Source organism: Bombina bombina, chromosome 8 (genome assembly GCF_027579735.1).
Source record: "Bombina bombina isolate aBomBom1 chromosome 8, aBomBom1.pri, whole genome shotgun sequence".
NCBI lineage: Eukaryota > Metazoa > Chordata > Amphibia > Anura > Bombinatoridae > Bombina > Bombina bombina.
Window position 1 is genome coordinate 250,448,158 of NC_069506.1, and position 19,672 is coordinate 250,467,829.

A 19,672-nucleotide genomic window follows, 5' to 3' on the forward strand; every position below is an offset into this window, starting at 1 on the left:
TAGTTGGAAATGCCCAGTCCTTAAGAGGTTAAAATGGCATAAAAATGTTCTAAGGGCTCAAGGATATGAGGTCTCAGGTATAAGAAAAAAACATGCAAAGGGCTTTAACATAGAGATACTTACATATACATGTCTAAAGATGGATATGTATGTACATATAGATAAATATATACATACAGAGAGAAGTGCACTCACAGGAACAAACAACTGGCTCAAAACCATTGTTAGCCTGTTCTATGGTGATTTATCACCTGGGTGCAGCTTTTAAGCCCAGCAACGCTTTTCACAGAGTACAACTTGAAAAGCGTTGCTGATCCCGCCTATTACGGTCAGTGAAATACCAGGCAATTCTTCTCTGAACAAGGAACACAGCAACCCCAGATGATCGTTTCGGCCTTCATTGGGCCTCGTCAGTGAGGTGTAGCCATATTCCTCTAAGCACACTGAGCAAGGAGTCCACGTCTGATTGCCCCTTTTTCCCATAGGAAGACTAAATACATACAGAGACAATTGCATTCACAGGACGGAACAACTGGCTCAAAACCATTGTTAGCCTGTTCTATGGTGATTCACCACCTGTGTGAAGCTTTTTAGCCCAGTAATGCTTTTTCACAGAGTTGAACTTCCCTGTAGTATATCAGTCTCATCCTGCTTATTTTATATATATATATTTATATATATATACAGTATATATATTTGTGTGTGTGTGTGTACAAATGTGTTTACAGACATACAGTATATACATATATAAACACATAAATGCATATGTATACCTATAAAGATATATATATATATATATATATATATATAATATATATATATATATATATATATATATATATATATATATATATATATATATATATATATATATATATATGTGCATTGGAGCCCTTTGCAGTCAAGTAGAGGAAAACATGTAAAAACATATGTATGCAATAATATTTAATAAAGTGTTATACTGTGTATTTACTGTGAATATTTCACATTCCAAATATGTATAATATGTATATGTATGTATAAACATATGTATATATGTGTACATATGTATTTATATGTTTATATATGTATTTACAGACATACACATTTAAAGACATAAATACATATGTATACTTAAAGGGTCACTAAACCCATATTTTTTCTAATTACTCCTATTATCAATTTTTCTTCGTTCTCTTGCTATCTTTATTTTAAAAGCAGGAATATAAATCTTAGCAGCCAAACCATTTTGGGTTCAGCACCATGGATAGCTCGTGCTTATTGGAGGCTTAAATCTATCCACCAATAAGCAAGCATAACCCAGGTTCTCAACCAAAAATGGGCCGGCTCCTATGCATCACATTCCTGCTTTTTAAATAAAGAAAGCAAGAAAATGAAAAAAAAATTTATAATAGGAGTAAATTAGAAAGTTGCTTAAAATTGCATGCTCTATCTGAATCATGAAAGAAAAAAATTGGGTTCAGTGTCCCTTTAAGTGGTTTTTAAAGGAGGAACATGCTTGAGAAAATTGTATCATAAGCCATATGTTCAGATGAAGGGATATTTCACTGGCAGCTTGGCCCAAAAACAAATATTTATGGGGGAAAAAATCTAAAATGTTATGATAAAGGCATCTCATATGTTTGTTTTTGTTGGGGGGTTTTTAAAACAAAAAACAAACATATACTACATATCTTTACATGAAAATGAATGTATAATATAGAACCACATATATGTTGTAATTAATGTTATTTAGTATATTTAAAAGCCATGATTATATGCAAACAACTTAGTCCAAAAAAGTCTGAGCTGACTAGTAAGGAGTGCAGGCACTAAACGTAATTTTTAAAGTGTAAGGTTGGGTTACCATATCAACAGACTTGTTATGGTGCATTTTTTGACTAATCAGACATCACCTGGAAGCGTTAGCAGAATGTTAACTTACACATACATAAAAAGAGCAATTACATGCATTGCACAAAATATTTCTATGGAAACATTAATGGAGTCATAAACTACTTTTAGTTTTTCACAACTTCAGTAGCTTACGGCTCCACTTGAAATGATTAAAGGGCCAGTAAACCTAGAAAATAATGTTATATAATTCTGCACATAGTGCAGAATTATATAACATTATATTAGTGCTAGCTTTATGGAACCTAATATTGCCGGTGAAATTTAATTAAAAAAAGAGTGTTTTCCAGACCCGCTCCACTGAGCGGGTCTGTTTTTTTCACTAAGCCCATCTGGCCAGCTGTCTATTCACAGCCCGGCCAGATAGCGCCATTATGCCATTACACTCAGTGCAGCTCGCTTCCACTGTCAGACACAGCAGGAGCGAGCTGCACTGAGTGTAATAGCGCGATCGGGCCGGGCTGTGACTAGACAACTGGCCAGATGGGCTAAGTGAAAAAAACAGACCCGCACAGTAGAGCACAGAGAGCGGGTCTGGAAAACACTCTTTTGTAATAAAAGTTCACCGGCAATATTAGGTTCTATAAAGCTAGCACTAATATAATGTTATATAATTCTGCACTATGTGCAGAATTATACAACATTATTTTCAATCAGCTAGATTACGAGTTTTGCGTTATGATGGGTGCGGTACTAACTTGCACGTTATTGTCACCGCTCACTTACCTACAGCGCTGGTAATACAGGTTTTTAGAAACCCGGAGTTAAAAGACAAGAAGTGAGCGTAGAGCAAAATTGTGCTCCATACCGCACTCCAATACCAGCACTGCTTAAGTCAGTGGAGAGCTGGTTGTACGTGCTTGTGCACGATTTCCCCATAGACATCAATGGGGAGAGCCGGCTGAGAAAAAGTCTAACACCTTCAAAAAAGCAGCGTAAAGCTCAGTAACGCAGCACCATTGATTCCTATGAGGAAACACATTTTATGTTTACACCTAACACCCTAACATGAATTCTAAGTCTAAACACCCATAATCTTACACTTATTAACCCCTTATCTGCCAACCCCAACATCGCCGACACCTACAGTATACTTATTAACCTCTAATCTGCCACCACCGACATCGCTGACACCTACAGTATACTTATTAACCCCTAATCTGCTGCACCCAACGTCGCCGCCACTATGCTATATTTATTAACCCCTAAATCTAAGTCTAACCCTAACACCCCCTAACTTAAATATAATTAAATTAAATCTAAATAAAACCTACTATTAATATCTAAATAACTCCTATTTAAAACTAAATGCTTACCTGTAAAATAAACCCTAAGCTAGCTACAATATAACTAATAGTTACATTGTATCTAGCTTAGGTTTTATTTTTATTTAACAGGCAAGTTTGTATTTATTTTAACTATGTAGAATAGCTACTAAATAGTTATTAACTATTTAATAACTACCTAGCTAAAAAAAATACAAATTGACCTGTAAAATAAAACCTAACCTGTCTTACACTAACACCTAACCTAACCCTACAATTAAATAAATTCCCTAAATTAAATACAATTAACTAAATTCAATACAAATAACTAAATTACAAAAATAAACAAACACTAAATTACAGAAAATGAAAAACAAATTACAAGATCTTTAAACTAATTACACCTAATCTAATAGCCCTATCAAAATAAAATAAGACCCCACCAAAATAAAAAAAAAACCTAGCCTAAACTAAACTACCAATAGCCCTTAAAAGGGCCTTTTGCGGGGCATTGCCCCAAAGAAATTAGCTCTTTTACCTATAAAAAAATACAAACAACCCCCCCAACAGTTAAACACACCACCCACACAACCAACCCCCCAAATTAAATCATAACTAAAAAAACCTAAGCTCCCCATTGCCGTGAAAAGGGCATTTGGATGGGCATTGCCCTTAAAAGGGCATTTAGCTCTATTGCAGCCCAAACCCCTAATTTAAAAATAAAAACCACCCAATAAACCCTTAAAACATCCTAACACTAACCCCCGAAGATCCACTTACAGTTTTGAAGAGCCGACATAAGAGCCAATCGGAATTAAGGTTGAAGAAATCCTATTGGCTGATGCTCCGCAAAAGGCCCTTTTAAGGGCTATTGGTAGTTTAGTTTAGGCTAGGGTTTTTTTATTTTGGTTTGGCTTTTTTTATTTTGATAGGGCTATTAGATTAGGTGTATTTAGTTTAAATATCTTGTAATTTGTTTTTTATTTTCTGTAATTTAGTGTTTTTTGTTTTTTTGTAATTTAGCTAATTGTATTGAATTTAGTTAATTGTATTTAATTTAGGGAATTTATTTAATTGTAGTGTAGTGTTAGGTGTTAGTGTAACTTAGGTTAGGTTTTATTTTACAGGTCAATTTGTATTTATTTTAGCTAGGTAGTTATTAAATAATTAATAATTATTTAGTAAATATTCTACCTTGTTAAAATAAATATAAAACTTGACTGTAAAATAAAATTAAACCATAAGCTAGATATAATGTTACTATTAGTTATATTGTAGCTAGCTTAGGGTTTATTTTACAGGTAAGTGTTTAGTTTTAAATAGGATTCATTTAGTTATTAATAGTAGGTTTTATTTAGATTTATTTTAATTATATTTAAGTTAGGGGGTGTTAGGGTTAGGGCTAGACTTAGATTTAGGGATTAATAAATTTAGTATAGTGGCGGCGACGTTGGGGGCGGCAGATCAGGGGTTAATAAATGTAGGTAGGTGGCGGCGATGTTAGGGGCGGCAGATAAGGGTTTAATAATATTTAACTAGTGTTTGCGAGGCGGGAGTGTGGCTGTTTAGGGGTTAATATGTTTATTCTAGTGGCGGCGATGTCGGGAGCAGCAGATTAGGGGTTAATAATTTTATTTTTAGTGTTTGCGATGCTTAACGCTGCTTTTTTACTCATAACGCAAGACTCGTAATCTAGCCGTATGATTACTGACCATTTAAATGGAAACAAACCCTTAGGAAGCCAAAATTCTAATGCAGATTCTTCAAATGGATGGAAAAAAAAGCTTAAAAATGCTACTTTGAGTTCAGATGCTTTTGTTTCAATTCATACACATTTTAGTGTAAAACTTTCAGCTAGATTACGAGTTTGGCGTTATGAGTGAAAAAGCAGCGTTATGCTTCATAACGATGCTTTTTCCCTAACGCCACTATTACAAGTCTTTTTGGCAGTCACGCAACGTCAGTACCGCACTTTTAAAAAAGTCCTTTTTCAATGGGACTTTCATAGCGCCGGTATTACAATTTTGCTGTGAGGCCAAAAAGTGAGCGGTACAGCCTATACTGACAAGATTCGTACCGCCATCTGAAGTCAGTAGTTATGAGTTTTACGTTACAAAGCTGTACCATAAAACTCATAACTAAAGTGTTAAAAAGTACACTAGCACCCATAAACGACCTATTAACTCCTAAACCGAGGCTCTCCCGCATCACAAATACTAAAATAAAAATATTAACCCCTAATCTGCTGCTCCAGACATCGACGACACTTAAAAATGTATTAACCCCTATTTTGCAGCTCCCCGACATTGTCGCCACTATAATAAACCTATTAACCCCAAAACTGCCACTCTCCCACATCACAAACACTATTTAAATATTATTAACCCTTACTCTACCGCCCGCCAACACCGCCGCAATAATAAGCCTATTAACCACTAAACCACAAGCCCCCCACAATGAAATATAATAAAATAAACTATTAACCCCTAAACCTCTGTCCTTGCACATCACTAAATAAATAGATTAACCCCTAAACCTAACCCTAACGTAACCCTAAGCCTAAGTCTAACCCTAACCCTAACACCCCCTAACTTAAATATTATTAAAATAAATCTAAATAAACCTTAAAATTATTACCTAAATAATTCCTATTTAAAACTAAATATATACTTACCTGTAAAATAAAACATGTTATATTATTGCTTGCTTGGGTTATATTTTTATTTCCCAGTTAAGTTTGTATTTATTTTAACTAGGTAGACTAGTTAGTAAATAGTAACTACCTAGTTAAAATAAATACAAATTTACCTGTAAAATTAAACCTAACCTACCTTACAATAAAACCTAACATTACAATAAAATAAAATAAATTAAATTAATACAATTATCTAAATTTAAAAAAATAAACACTAAATTAGACAAAATAAAAAACAAAATTATCAAAAATAAAAATGAAAACACCTAATCTAATTCAACCATTCGGCATGGAGCGGTCCATCTTCAAGACATCCGGCGTGGAGCATCCTCTTCTTCCGATTGCTGCTGTAGAATTAAGTTTCACTTTAAGTGACATCAACCAAGATGGCGTCCCTTACATTCCGATTGGCTGATAGAATTAAATCAGCCAATAGGAATTAAAGGTGAAAAAATCCTATCAGCCAATAGGATTGAGCTTGCATTCTATTGGCTGATTGTAATAGCCAATAGAATGCAAGCTCAATCCTATTGGCTGATTGGATCTGCCAATAGGATGAAAGCTCAATCCTATTGGCTGATTGCAACAGCCAATAGGATTTTTTCACCTTTAAATTGTATTGGCTGATAGAATTCTATTAGCCAATCAGAATGTAAGGGACACCATCTTGGATGACATCACTTAAAGTGAAACTTCATTCTACAGCAGCGATCTGAAGAAGAGGATGGTCCGCTCCGAATGTCTTGAAGATGGACCCGCTCCACGCCGGATTGATGAAGATAGAAGATGCCGTCTGGATGAAGACTTCTGACCGCTTGGATAAAGACTTCTGCCAGCTTCGATTAAGACTTCTGCCGCTTGGATGAGGATGGATGTCCAGTCTTCGAAAACTGTAAGTGGATCGTCGGGGGTTAGTATTAAGTTTTTTAAGGGTTTATTGGGTGGGTTTTATTTTTAGCTTAGGTTTTGGGCAATGTAAAAGAGCTAAATGCCTTTTAAGGGCAATGCCCATCCAAATGCCCTTTTCAGGGCAATGGTTAGCTTAGCTTTATTTAGGTTTTTATGTGGGGGGTTTGGTTGTGTGGGTGGTGGGTTTTACTGTTGGGGGTGTTTGTATTTTTTTTACAGATAAAAGAGCTGATATCTTTGTGGCAATGCCTCACAAAAGGCCCTTTTAAGGGCCATTGGCAGTTTAGTGTAGGCTAGGGTTTTTTATTTTTATTTTGGGTGGGCTTTTTTAGATTAGGGGTAATTCATTTTTATTTTTGATAATTTTGTTTTTTATTTTGTGCAATTTAGTGTTTTTTTTTTGTAATTTAGATAATTGTATTTTATTAATTTAATTTATTTTATTTTATTGTAATGTTAGGTTTTAGTGTAAGGCAGGTTAGGATTTATTTTACAGGTAACTTTGTATTTATTTTAACTAGGTAGCTAGTAAATAGTTAATAACTATTTACTAACTAGTCTACCTAGTTAAAAAAAATACAAACTTACCTGTGAAATAAAAATAAAACCTAAGATAGATACAATATAACTATTGGTTATATTGTAGCTAGCTTAGGTTTATTTTACAGGTAAGTATTTAGTTTTAAATTTAAATAGGAATTATTTAGGTAATAATTGTAAGTTTAATTTAGATTTATTTTAATTATATTTAAGTTAGGGGGGTTAGGGTTAGACAGGCTTAGGGTTACATTAGGGTTATGCTTAGTGTTAGGGTTACGTTAGGGTTAGGTTTAGGGGTTAATATATTTATTTAGTGTTAGTGATGTGGGAGGTCAGGGGTTTAGGGGTTAATAACTTTAGTATAGTGGTGGCAACATTGGGGGCGGCAGATTAGGGGTTAATAACTGTAATGTAGGTGGCGGCGATATCGGGAGCGGCAGATTAGGGGTTAATAGTTTTATTTAGGTGCCGGCGATGTTAGCGGCAACAGATTAGAAGTTAATAACTGTATGTAGGTGGCAGCGATGTTAGGGGCAGCAGATTAGGGGTGTTTAGACGTGTTTTTTATGTTTGGGTGTTAGGTTTAAACCAATCAATGGGGCTGCGTTACGGAACTTTTGTTTCCATGATCACAGGTGTTAGGCTTTTTTTTAGCCGACTCTCCCCTTTGATGTCTATGGGGAAATCATGCACGAGCACGTCCAACCACTGCTTGTATTTGGGTGAGGTATAGAGCTCAATGCAAACATATCCCCTGCACAAGCCGGGTTTTGCAAAACATGTATCAGCAGCTCTATAGGGAGGTTAAATACCACCGCTTTGTGGCAGTTGTTAATTTCCCTACAGCACTCAAAACTCATCTAGCTGAAAGTGTTTAACTTGAATAGCTTAATTATTTATATTAGTTTTACCCCTCCCCTAGTTGTAAGGAAAGTTTCTATGTAGTGTTTGTTGGAATTAATATGCCTTGTATTTGGGGGGGTTGGTTGGTTGGGTGGTGGGTTTTACTGTTGGGGGTGTTTGCATTTTTTTTTACAGGTAAAAGAGCTGATATCTTTGGGGCAATGCCCCACAAAAGGCCCTTTTAAGGGCCATTGGCAGTTTAGTGTAGGCTAGTTTTTTTTTATTTTAGTTGGGCTTTTTTATTTTGATAGAGCTATTAGATTAGGGGTAATTCATTTTTATTTTTGATAATTTTGTTTTTTATTTTGTGGAATTTAGTGTTTATTTTTTTTGTAATTTAGATAATTGTATTTTATTAATTTAATTTATTGTATTGTAATGTTAGGTTTTAGTGTAAGGCAGGTTAGGATTTATTTTACAGGTAACTTTGTATTTATTTTAACTATGTAGCTAGTAAAAAGTTAATAACTATTTACTAACTAGTCTACCTAGTTAAAATAAATACAAACTCACCTGTGAAATAAAAATAAAACCTAAGATAGATACAATATAAATATTGGTTATATTGTAGCTAGCTTAGTTTTTTTTTTACAGGTAAGTATTTAGTTTTAAATAGGGATTATTTAGGTAATAATTGTAAATTTAATTTAGATTTATTTTAATTATATTTAAGTTAGGGGGGTTAGGGTTAGACTTAGGCTTAGGGTTACGTTCGGTTTATGCTTAGGGTTACGTTCGGTTTATGCTTAGGGTTAGGGTTAAGTTAGGGTTAGGTGTAGGGGTTAATATATTTATTTAGTGTTAGTGATGTGGGAGGCAAGAGGTTTAGGGGTTAATAACTTTAGTATAGTGGTGGCGACATTAGGGACGGCAGATTAGGGGTTAATAACTGTAATGTAGGTGGCGGCGATATCGGGAGTGGCAGATTAGGGGTTAATAGTTTTATTTAGGTGGCGGCGATGTTAGGGGCAACAAATTAGGGGTTAATAACTGTATGTAGGTGGCGGCGATGTTAGGGGCAGCAGATTAGAGGTGTTTAGACGTGTTTTTTATGTTTGGGTGTTAGGTTTAAACCAATCAATGGGGCTGCGTTACAGAGCTTTTGTTTCCTTGATCGCAGGTGTTAGACTTTTTTTTAGCCGACTCTCCCCTTTGATGTCTATGGGGAAATCATGCACGAGCACTTCAAAACACTGCTTGTATTTGGGTGAGGTATAGAGCTCAACGCAAACATATCGCCCGCACAAGCCAGGTTTTGCAAAACCTGTAATAGCAGCACTACAGGGAGGTTAAATACCGCCGCTTTTGTGGCAGTCATTAATTTCCCTATAGCGCTCAAAACTCGTAATCTAGCTGAAAGTGTTTAACTTGAATAGTTTAATTATTTATATTAGTTTTACCCCTCTCCTAGTTGTAAGGAAAGCTTCTATGTAGTGTTTGTTGGAATCTATATGCCTTGTATTTTCCTCTCCTTTCTTTACAACCAGCTTACAAATTATAAGTAAATAAATAACCCTACAGTACATTATTCATTTGATTGAGAATATCACATTTGTTCATTTAGTGCTCTAAAAACTGATAATCAATCTTATTTAAATATTGTTTTATTTATGTTTCTCCATTAATATTTTGATCTCTAGTTAAAGTGCATTCATCTTAATTGTTCTACAGTTTGTTTTATTTTTTTTGTGCTTTATTATCATGCAGAACAATAATGTTCAAGAAGAAATACCTATGGATGAACACCTCTATGGAAATGTTGAAGCTGGGCAAGATTTCAGCCATACAGTGGATCCAGGTTCCAACAATGTTCAGTGAGTTCCATCACAGTGTGATTATTATTATTATTATTATTATTATTATTATTTTCAACATATCCGACAAATAAAAAATATTTTCAAATTAAACAGTCAATAAATGTGATTTTGAGGTAAAGTCTATCACCTAGATTACGAGTTTTGCGTTACAGTTTTAACGCTGAAAAATTGCAATTTCAGCATAAAAAACAGTAATGCAGCCATTACGAGTCATGTCGGTATAGCTATACTGCAAGCATTTTATCCTGTAACGCAACTTGAATCCTGCACTCAAAAAAAAATTACGTTTTTGTGTGGTATTTCCATAGAGCCGGTATTACAGGTTGTGCGATGAGGCTAAAATGCTTGCGTTACAGCCTATACCGAAGCGATCCATACTGCCATCTGAAAGCAGTAATTATGGATTTTGTGTAACAAAATGTTTCACAAAACTCATAACTAAAGTGTTAGAAAGTACACTAACACCCATAAACTACCTATTAACCCCTAAACCGCCACCCTCCCACATCGCAAACACTAAATTAAACTTAATAACCCCTTATCTGCTGCCCGCCCACATCCCCACCACTATAATACAGTTATTAACCCCTATTCCACTGTTCCCCGTTATCACTGCCACTCACTAAACCTATTAACCCCTAAACCGTCAGCCCCCTACATCACCACTACTAAATAAGAACAAAAAAGAAAGTGCCTCATGGCGCAGTATTTTCAAACAGTGTAGAAACAATGCAGCAAGTGATCAGGTGAAAAGGTACTCACAAGTGTGATGGCACTTTTAACGAAAAAAGTGCATACAGGCAGGCTGACCTTTAATACAGCAGTCAGTACACTGTAGCCACAGTGTCCTACGTGTGGCTAAAAGGCTGGTATGAGATCCACAGCAGGTGCAATCCTTAGATCGCCAGTCTAGTATCTGTCTTGGAAAAGGTTCCCGGGAGCAGAGCCCAAACGGTAAGACTGCAGTGGTGATTACTGTAGCTGTTATAGCAAGTAAAATGCTGGAGTGACGTCTAATCTTGATATTGGAGATTTGAATGGAAAACAATTTTTGGATAAGGAAGCAGGAGATCCGAGTAAGTAAAAAAACAGGTTATTAATATGCTTATCATTGCGTTTCTCGGCCGTGTTGCTCTTGCCGTTTCCTCAGACTGAATACATGACATGCCTTCGCAGAGGCTTTTAAAATACAAACAACAGATGTCATTGGATAATTAGTTAACCAATGGTAAACAGGGGATAGACCGATAATACAGACAATATATAACAGCACAATTCACAAAAAAATTTAACATATTAACAACACTAAAATGATACCTATATTAAAAAAGATATCGTTGTACACAATAAGTAACATTAAAACTTTGGGAACATAAATTTGCAGCAGCTGACAGCGTAATATGAGCAATGTATTAATCTATATATCAGAGGAAATATCGCTGCATATGTGAGTCCATCTAAAGATAGAAACATATACACAAAAAGGGCTTGGAAAGAATAACAATAATATCATCACAAAAATAAAAAAACAAGGAGTTAAAAAGTTAGTGCTGTATGCTGTGTAAAAAACAAGGTATGGCTACAGAATCTGGGACCATATGGTCATTGGAGCTGTATGATATCAAAAGAAGGTCAAGCTGCAATGTTATATAAAGGGAATAAATCGATCATCTAAACAATAAGTAGCAACACAAATTATAAAAAAATTGCAATCTTAAGATTGCAATCAATGTATTATTTACATTTAATCAGTCATATGAACAGTTTGTAATGGCAAAGTTGTATAGTGACAGGTAGCATAATATTGACACATCCTTGAAGACATCCGGCGCAGAGCGTACTCTTGATACGGTCACCACTGTACACTGGATCTTTAATGCATTCTTAAAAAAACAACACACCCAAAAAGATAAAAAAAAAACTAACTAGTCTGGCCATCCATCCTCATCCAGGCGGCGAGAAGTCTTCATCCAGGCAGCAAGAAGTCTTCATCCAGGCGGCAAGAAGTCTTCATCCAGGTGGCAAAAAGTCTTCATCCAGGCGGCGTCTTCTATCTTCATCCTGGCGATGTGGAGCAGATCCATCCTTGAAGACATCCGGCGCGGAGGGTCATCTTCATACAGTCACCACCGTACACTGGATCTTCAATGCAAGGGAGCCTTTTTAAAAATGGCGTCCCTTGAATTCCTATTGGCTGATTTGATTCTTGAAATTCAAACAGCCAATAGGATGAGAGCTACTGAAATCTTTTTGGCTGTTTAAAACAGCAATAGGATGAGAGCTAATAAAATTCTATTGGCTATTCAAATCAGCCAATAGAATTTCAGAAGCTCTCATCCTATTGGCTGATTGGAACAGCCAATAGGATTCTAAGTCCCCCCTAACAGTAAAACCCACCACCCACCAAACCCCCCAAAATAAATAAACCTTACAATAAAAAACCTAAACTACCCATTGTCCTGAAAAGGGCATTTGTTTCGGCATTGCCCTTAAAAGGGCATTTAGCTCTTTTACTGCCCATCCCTAATCTAAATAAAACAAACCCTCTCCAATAAATACTTAAAAAAACCTAAGTCTTACCCCCAGGTTGGTACACACTGTTCTTGAAGTCCGTCCGAGAAGGTCCTGTTCCAGGCGGTGAAGTCTTCTTCCAAGATGCATCCTCTTCTTTCTTCTTCCAGGAACAATCCGGCATGGAGGGCGGAGCTGAAGACCGATGACCGCAGAGCTGAAGACCGGCGATCCTGGAACTGAAGACTGGCGACCCTGGAGCTGAAGACCGGCAACACTGGAACTGAAAACCGACGACTGCAGAGCCATGGAGGATCCTCTTCATACGATCACCGCCGTACACTGAATAGTGAATTCAAGGTGCGCGATTAAAGATTGCGTCCCTTGAATTCCTATTGGCTGATTTAATTCTTCAAATTTAAATCAGCCAATAGGATGAGAGTTACTGAAATCCTATTGGTTTTTTAAACCAGGGTCACTGGTCTTCAGCTCCAGGGTCGCCAGTCTTCAGTTCCAGGGTCACCGGTCTTCAGCTCCATGGTCATCGGTATTCAGCTCCACCCTCCACGCCGGATTGTTGCTGGAAGAAGAAAGAAGAGGCCGCTGCTTGAAAGAAGACTTCACCGCCTGGAACAGGAGATTCTCCGCCGGACTTCAGGAGGTTTGGTGGGTGGGGGGGTTTACTGTTAGGGGGGACCTAGACTTTTTTCTTCTTTAAAAGAGCTGTTTATCTTGGGGCAGTGTCCTGCTAAAAACCCTTTTAAGGGCTACTGGCAGTTTATTCTTAGATTAGGGGGTGTTTTTATTTGGGGGGGCTTCTTTATTTTCATAGGGATTAGGTTTCATTTTGTAAACTTTGGTAATTTGTTTTTTATTTTCTGTAATGTTAGCCTTTTTTATTTTTGTTATCTTAGTTTTTTTTTTTAACTTTAGTATTTTTTAGTTTGGTTAATTTTTGTTAATTTTGGGGTGTTAGGTTAGGGGGCTTAGTAATTTAGTTATTTGCGTTGTGGGTTTTGGCGGTTTAAGAGGTTAATAGGTTAATTAGGTTTATTGCGATGTGGGTGGATGACGGTAAAGGGATTAAGGGGTTAATTACTTTATTATTTTGCAATGTGTGGGTTTGCGGTGTATGTGTTAATACTTTGTGTGGGAGGTTCGTTTTTTTCCACCACTCTGCCGTTTTCGGAATCCACCTGGATGCAGCGAAGCTTTGGCTGCTTTGCATCCCTAACATTCCATTAAGGATGTGTGCGCAACTGCCGACGGTGATGGACATTACAAACGCAATTATAGTATAGATAATTTTGTTTGTTATTTTTCGTAATTTAGTGTTTGTTATTTTCTGTAATTTTAGACTTAATTTTTTTTAGTAGTGTTAGTTTTTTTTATGTGTAATTTAATTTTAATTGGTAGTTATTTTAATTTTAGTATAATAGTTTAGTATAATAGTTATGTTAGGTTTATTGATAGTTTAAACTTATTTTTTTTTTTTTTTCACAGGTACGTTTTTTTTTATTTTAAGATAGGGATATTGTAATTTTAATATAAAGTTAGAGGGTTGTTCAGTTTAGGGGTTAAAAGTTTAATTTAGTTTTTTTGTGATGTGGGGGGCTGGCAGTTTAGGGGTTAATAGGTTTATTTAGGGGAGGTGATGTGGGAGGCCAGAGGTTTAGGGGTTAATAAATTTATTATAGTGGCAGTGTTGTTGGGGAGCGGCAGAATAGGGGTTAATCACTTTTATTAGTAGTGGCGATGTTGGGGAGCCACGGATTAGGGGTTAATAACTTTTATTAGTGGCGGCGATGCCCGTAGCGGCAGATTAGGGGTTAATAACTTTATTTTGTGACTGCGATGCCCGGGGCGGTGGATTAGTGGTGTTTAAACTTAAGGTTTATGTTTGGGTGTTAGGTTTAAACGTAACTTTTTTCCCCATAGACATCAATGGGGTTGCGTTATGGAGCTTTTCATTCCTCGCTTCAGGTGTTAGAAAAAAAACTAACACCTTCTCCCCATTGATGTCTATGGGGAAAGCGTTCATGAGCACGTCAAAGCAGCCCTTGGATTTTGTGCGGTATGGAGCTTAACGCCACCATATCGCGCGCACAATGAGGCTTTTCAGAAACTCGTAATGGCAGCGTTATGGAGTTGAAATAATGCAACTTTCATTTAGTTAGTTTTGCTCTCTCTATAGCGCAAAACTCGTAATGTAAGCGTATATATTTTAAATATTGTGTTATTTAAAAAAAAATGTATAGACATTTTTAAGCTACTGGTTTAGTTGAAAGCTAGATTAATATTTTATTTAATAAATCCAAACATATATACATTTTTTTGTACTAAAAGGGACATGAAACCAAAACATTTTCTTTCATGATTCCGATAGAGCATGCAATTATAAACAATTTTCTAAAATATTTATATTACATTTTCTTTGTTCTCTTTTCATTTTTTGTTGAAAGGCAGAGATATAAGCTCAGGAGCATGAACGTATCTGGACTATATGTCGGCAGTTTTGCAAAATGTTATCCATTTGCAAGAGCACTAGATGGCAGCATTATTTCCTGCCATGTATTGCTCTAGACACTTACCTAGATATCTCTTCAACAAAGAATACCATGGGAACAAGGCAGATTTCATAATAGAAGTAAATTGGATTTTTTTTTTGTATCCCTTTAAACCACATATTTGTTTGTGCATATTATAATGTATAATTCACATATACAGATGTCTAGAAAAACTATTTGTACAGAAGGCTCATTATTGAACACAGTATATTTAAGATGGGCAGTGTGTAATGTTGCATGTTATTCCGTAAAGAAATGGAAGACTGCTATACTTGTACCAACAACCAAGATACTGTAGGAAATAGAACAGTCACTATTGTAAATCATGTTAAGGGCAACTACATCTTTTTTTACCCTAATTATTATGGGCAAGATTTTGAGTGGAGCAAAAAAAGTTTGCACACAAGTAATATCATTTTTTTGCGTTAGTTTGCACTCAGGTTAAATTGTGCTGGTATTACAAGTTGAAAGTAAAAACGATAGCTTGAGCACAATTCAAGTTAATGCTTTTTGGGTTAGTGTGTCCAAGAGCTGTGGTTAACTGTTTCGCGAAACAAAAAAGTGTTACAAAAGACATCAAAAATACATTACAAAGTACAGTTACACTCATTATAACACCATCTAATAAAAAGTATTTCTGCAAAATATTGCATTAAAAAGTTATAAGGGGTCAAAGACATATACATGTCTAAAGATGTATATGTATGTATATGTAAATATCTATATATGTGTACATATGTATTTATATGTGTATGTATGAATTTACAGATGTATATACACATATAAACACATATGTATACTTATAAAGATATATATATAGATATATGTGTATTGGAGCAGTTAAGTAGATAAAAACATGTAAAAGCATATTTATGCAATATTCATGTTTAATACGGTGCTATACTGTGTATTTACTATTTACTGTAAATATTTCACATTCCAATGTTCTGCCCATAGCAGAATATGTTATTTGTATTTCCAAATAGATATATATTTGTATATATATATGCCTATATATAATCGTATATATAAATATATATATACTAGTCCTAAAGCCCGTTCACACGGGCCGTGTTGCTCTCTCTCTCTCTCTCTCTCTCTCTCTCTCTCTCTCTCTCTCTCGGGTTTGCGCACAAGTAGGGTGTTTTTCCACTTTTTTTGCTCAGTTGACTTCTATGGGGGTATTAGGATATCGTGCACACGATATTGTAAGTTCAGCTTTTTGCCTGCATCGGGTTAGCTCAAGAGTGATTACTTTTTACCTTCAACTCATAATATCAGAGCAACCCGACCCATACAAAAAGTTTACTTCTGGTGCAATTAGCATTTTAGCAAAGTGCTAAATAGCACTCCACTCATAATCTGGCCCTATATGTATATTAATATATATTAAACCTGATAATAAAAAAAAAATATTAAAACTACAAAAGCTTTCACCGACCAGATAGTTTAAGACCATTGACCGATCTATGAAATTTGTGGCTATTAATTTGAGTTAAGTTGTTTTTTAGTCTATGCAAGATACACTTGTCTCAATTACTGTTAACACCGGATAAACAAATGTATGAAAATATTTTAGTTTTAAACTGTATTGAGATATTACTTTATTAGTCATCCATTACATGTACACATGCTATTTTTCAGGGATCCAGAAAACATCTATAGTAATGACGATGCACTCTATAGCAAATGTATGGTAAGTAAATCATTTAGTGATATCATACTAAATATATATATATATATTTGTATAAGATTATTGTCAATATTTGGTTGCATAAAATAAGCAGCTTGCTGCAATATGTAAGAGATCAATTTATGAAAACATTTTTTGTCTATATAACTGCCCAAACTGTCCTCAAACTCGTAGTTGTGCACCAAGCATATAATAACAGCTGGTTATTTCCCTTGCAACTAAGAGGAAATTATTTTGTTTTTTGTTTTTTTTTCTAAATTTAGCAGAGTTGCAAAACCCCTGTTCAGATATTTTAATGCCACAAGTGTGACAGGTGTGATCATTTGAGAGAAATTGGTTATGTATGACTGCAACAGTTTGTGCTATGAATGCTAAGCTGAATTATTTAACAGCCTCACAACAAAGCTGAGGGTATCTTAAAACGTGAATAAGTTTTAGATATATAACTTTTATATAGTATATATAACTTTTATATGTTATATATATAATTTATATGTTATGTTAAATTCTGTTCTGAATATAGAGTAAGACTTGAAATAAATAAAGGTCTCTGACAATTGGCACTATTTAGGGCCAGATTACGAGTGAAGTGCAAATTAATGCGTTAATTGAACTAGAAGTAAGATTTTTGCACTCATTGGGTTGTGCTCTTATTACAAAATAAAGGTAAACTGTTTTCGCTCTAGCTGTCACCTGACTAGCGCAAAAATTCAAAGTTAGAATATTGCATATTTACATTTTGCCACATAGAATTCAATGAAGAAAAAAGTGAACCCCCCCACACTCTTGCGCAAACACGATTGCATTTTCTCATTTGTGCTAAACTAACATGAACATATGAATATTTCATATTACAATGTTCTGCACATAACAGAATATGTTCTATTTATTCATAAATAAATATACTGTATATATATATATATATATATATAAATATATAAATACTGTATATATATATATATATATATATATATATATATATATATACGTAAATGTATATACATATATATATATATATATATATATATATATATATAAAAAAAATATGTATAGATATATACAGATTATATATATATATATATATATATATATATATATATATATATATGAATATTTATTTACAAATATATAGAAAATATTCTGTTGTGTGAAGAACAATGGAATGTGAGATAATTATAGCAAAAACATAGTTAAAACATTTATTTAACATGAATATTGCATAAATATGCTTTTACATGTTTTCATCTACTTAACGGCAAAGGGTTCCAATGCACTTTTATATGTTTTACATTAACATATCTACAGTATTTTAATGGTACTTCCAATCATCACCCATCTTGTGGAATTTGCACAGTTTGGGAACCATGCCCAGCTGTCCCTTATGGAGCTCTATACCTTAGAAATGTTTATTATACCCTTGATCTACCAAGACCCTGTCAACGTTACATCCACATCCCACCCAGCTGTGCTTTTGGACTACCCTCTTATCTCTCAGACACAGCTCCAGCTTTATATTATGATTTTTCTCCAGAAAATATTGTTAGGAGGTCTATTATTATATAGTTATGGAGTTGGTGTTATCATGGTTATATTACCAGCAAATATGGGAGTTATTATAGGGACAGTCTACACCAAAGTTGTTATTGTTTAAAAATATAGATAACGCTTTTACTATCTATTACCCAGCTTTGCACAACCAGCACAGTTATATTAATATACTTTATAACATTTAAAACTATAAATTTCTGCCTTTTTTTAAGGCACTACATGTTAATTCATGTTTGCCATATATATAACATTGTGCTCACTCCTGTTGAGTTGTGCAGGACACGGCACAATTTGGCTAACATACAAGTCAATAGATAATAAATAAATAGTCCTAAGATAAAGGGGCTGTCAGAAGATGCTTAGATACAAGGCAATCACAGAGGTAAAAATGATATTAATATAATCATATTGGCTGTGCAAAACTGGGAATGGATAATAAAGGGATTATCTATATTTTTAAACAATAAACATTTTGGAGTAGACTGTCTCTTTAATTACTCAGGCTGGCTTCCTTTTACAGTAATTTTGAGGGAGATGCTATTAATGAAATGTGCATATTCTTAGAATATCAATGAATCGGTGTAAATGTTTGTATGTATTGCATTATGTATATTTTAAAATAATATTAAAGATAAAATTCTAATAAAATAACTATTTCTCTTTTTGTAATAAAATAGAAGAAAGAGGAAGAGATTTCTTATGTTGTTATCCAGCACGAACAACAAAACAGAGTTCAACATCAGTTACAGCAAAACGAAGAAACAGAATATATATTAATTAAACATTAAATTGCTATACACAAACTTAAGTTTTCTTGTTGGCTTTAATCAAGCATTAAATATTTATCTTAAAATTGTTTATTTTATTTTGCCAAAATACTAAAACACATTATTAAACTTCCTTAAAACTTGTGTGCTTGTCTTCTTTTGAGTCACATGTGAGACTCATATTCATTTTCTTTACTATTTGTAACCATTTCTCTAAATTCTGTAGATTTATTAATGGTTTGTTTTTTAAAATATAAAAAAGAGAGAGGTTTTGTGAACACATAAAAACTTTATAATTCATTTTCTAACAATATGGAGAAGTACAACAATTATTTATATAACACAACCATTTATCTGAAGTTATTATTCAATTACAGTGAAGTTTTAAAATAAACCATTGCATAGTATTTGCATAGATATATTGTTTGCTTTTACTGGATGTATTACTATGCACCTAGAAAGGACTATGTCCTGAATGCATGTCTGTAGAATGTCACAAGAATATGTTGCCACCCAACTGTATTATAAACAGTTAAATATTAACTTACAATTGGGGTTTTCAAA

General features: G+C 34.4%; 1 protein-coding gene across 2 annotated transcripts in view; it reads left to right on the forward strand.

The window, feature by feature from the left end:
* The window catches only part of LOC128639092 (B-cell receptor CD22), a 256,771-nt gene extending 237,519 nt beyond the window's left edge, over positions 1–19,252 (forward strand). For both annotated transcript variants that reach the window (XM_053691241.1, XM_053691242.1), the window contains 3 exons: positions 9,913–10,019; positions 16,745–16,796; positions 19,019–19,252. In XM_053691241.1, the coding sequence (XP_053547216.1) occupies positions 9,913–10,019; positions 16,745–16,796; positions 19,019–19,129 (270 nt within the window). In that variant the 3' untranslated portion in view covers positions 19,130–19,252. The remainder of the gene's footprint in view (positions 1–9,912; positions 10,020–16,744; positions 16,797–19,018) is intronic.
* The last annotated feature ends 420 nt before the right edge of the window (positions 19,253–19,672 follow it).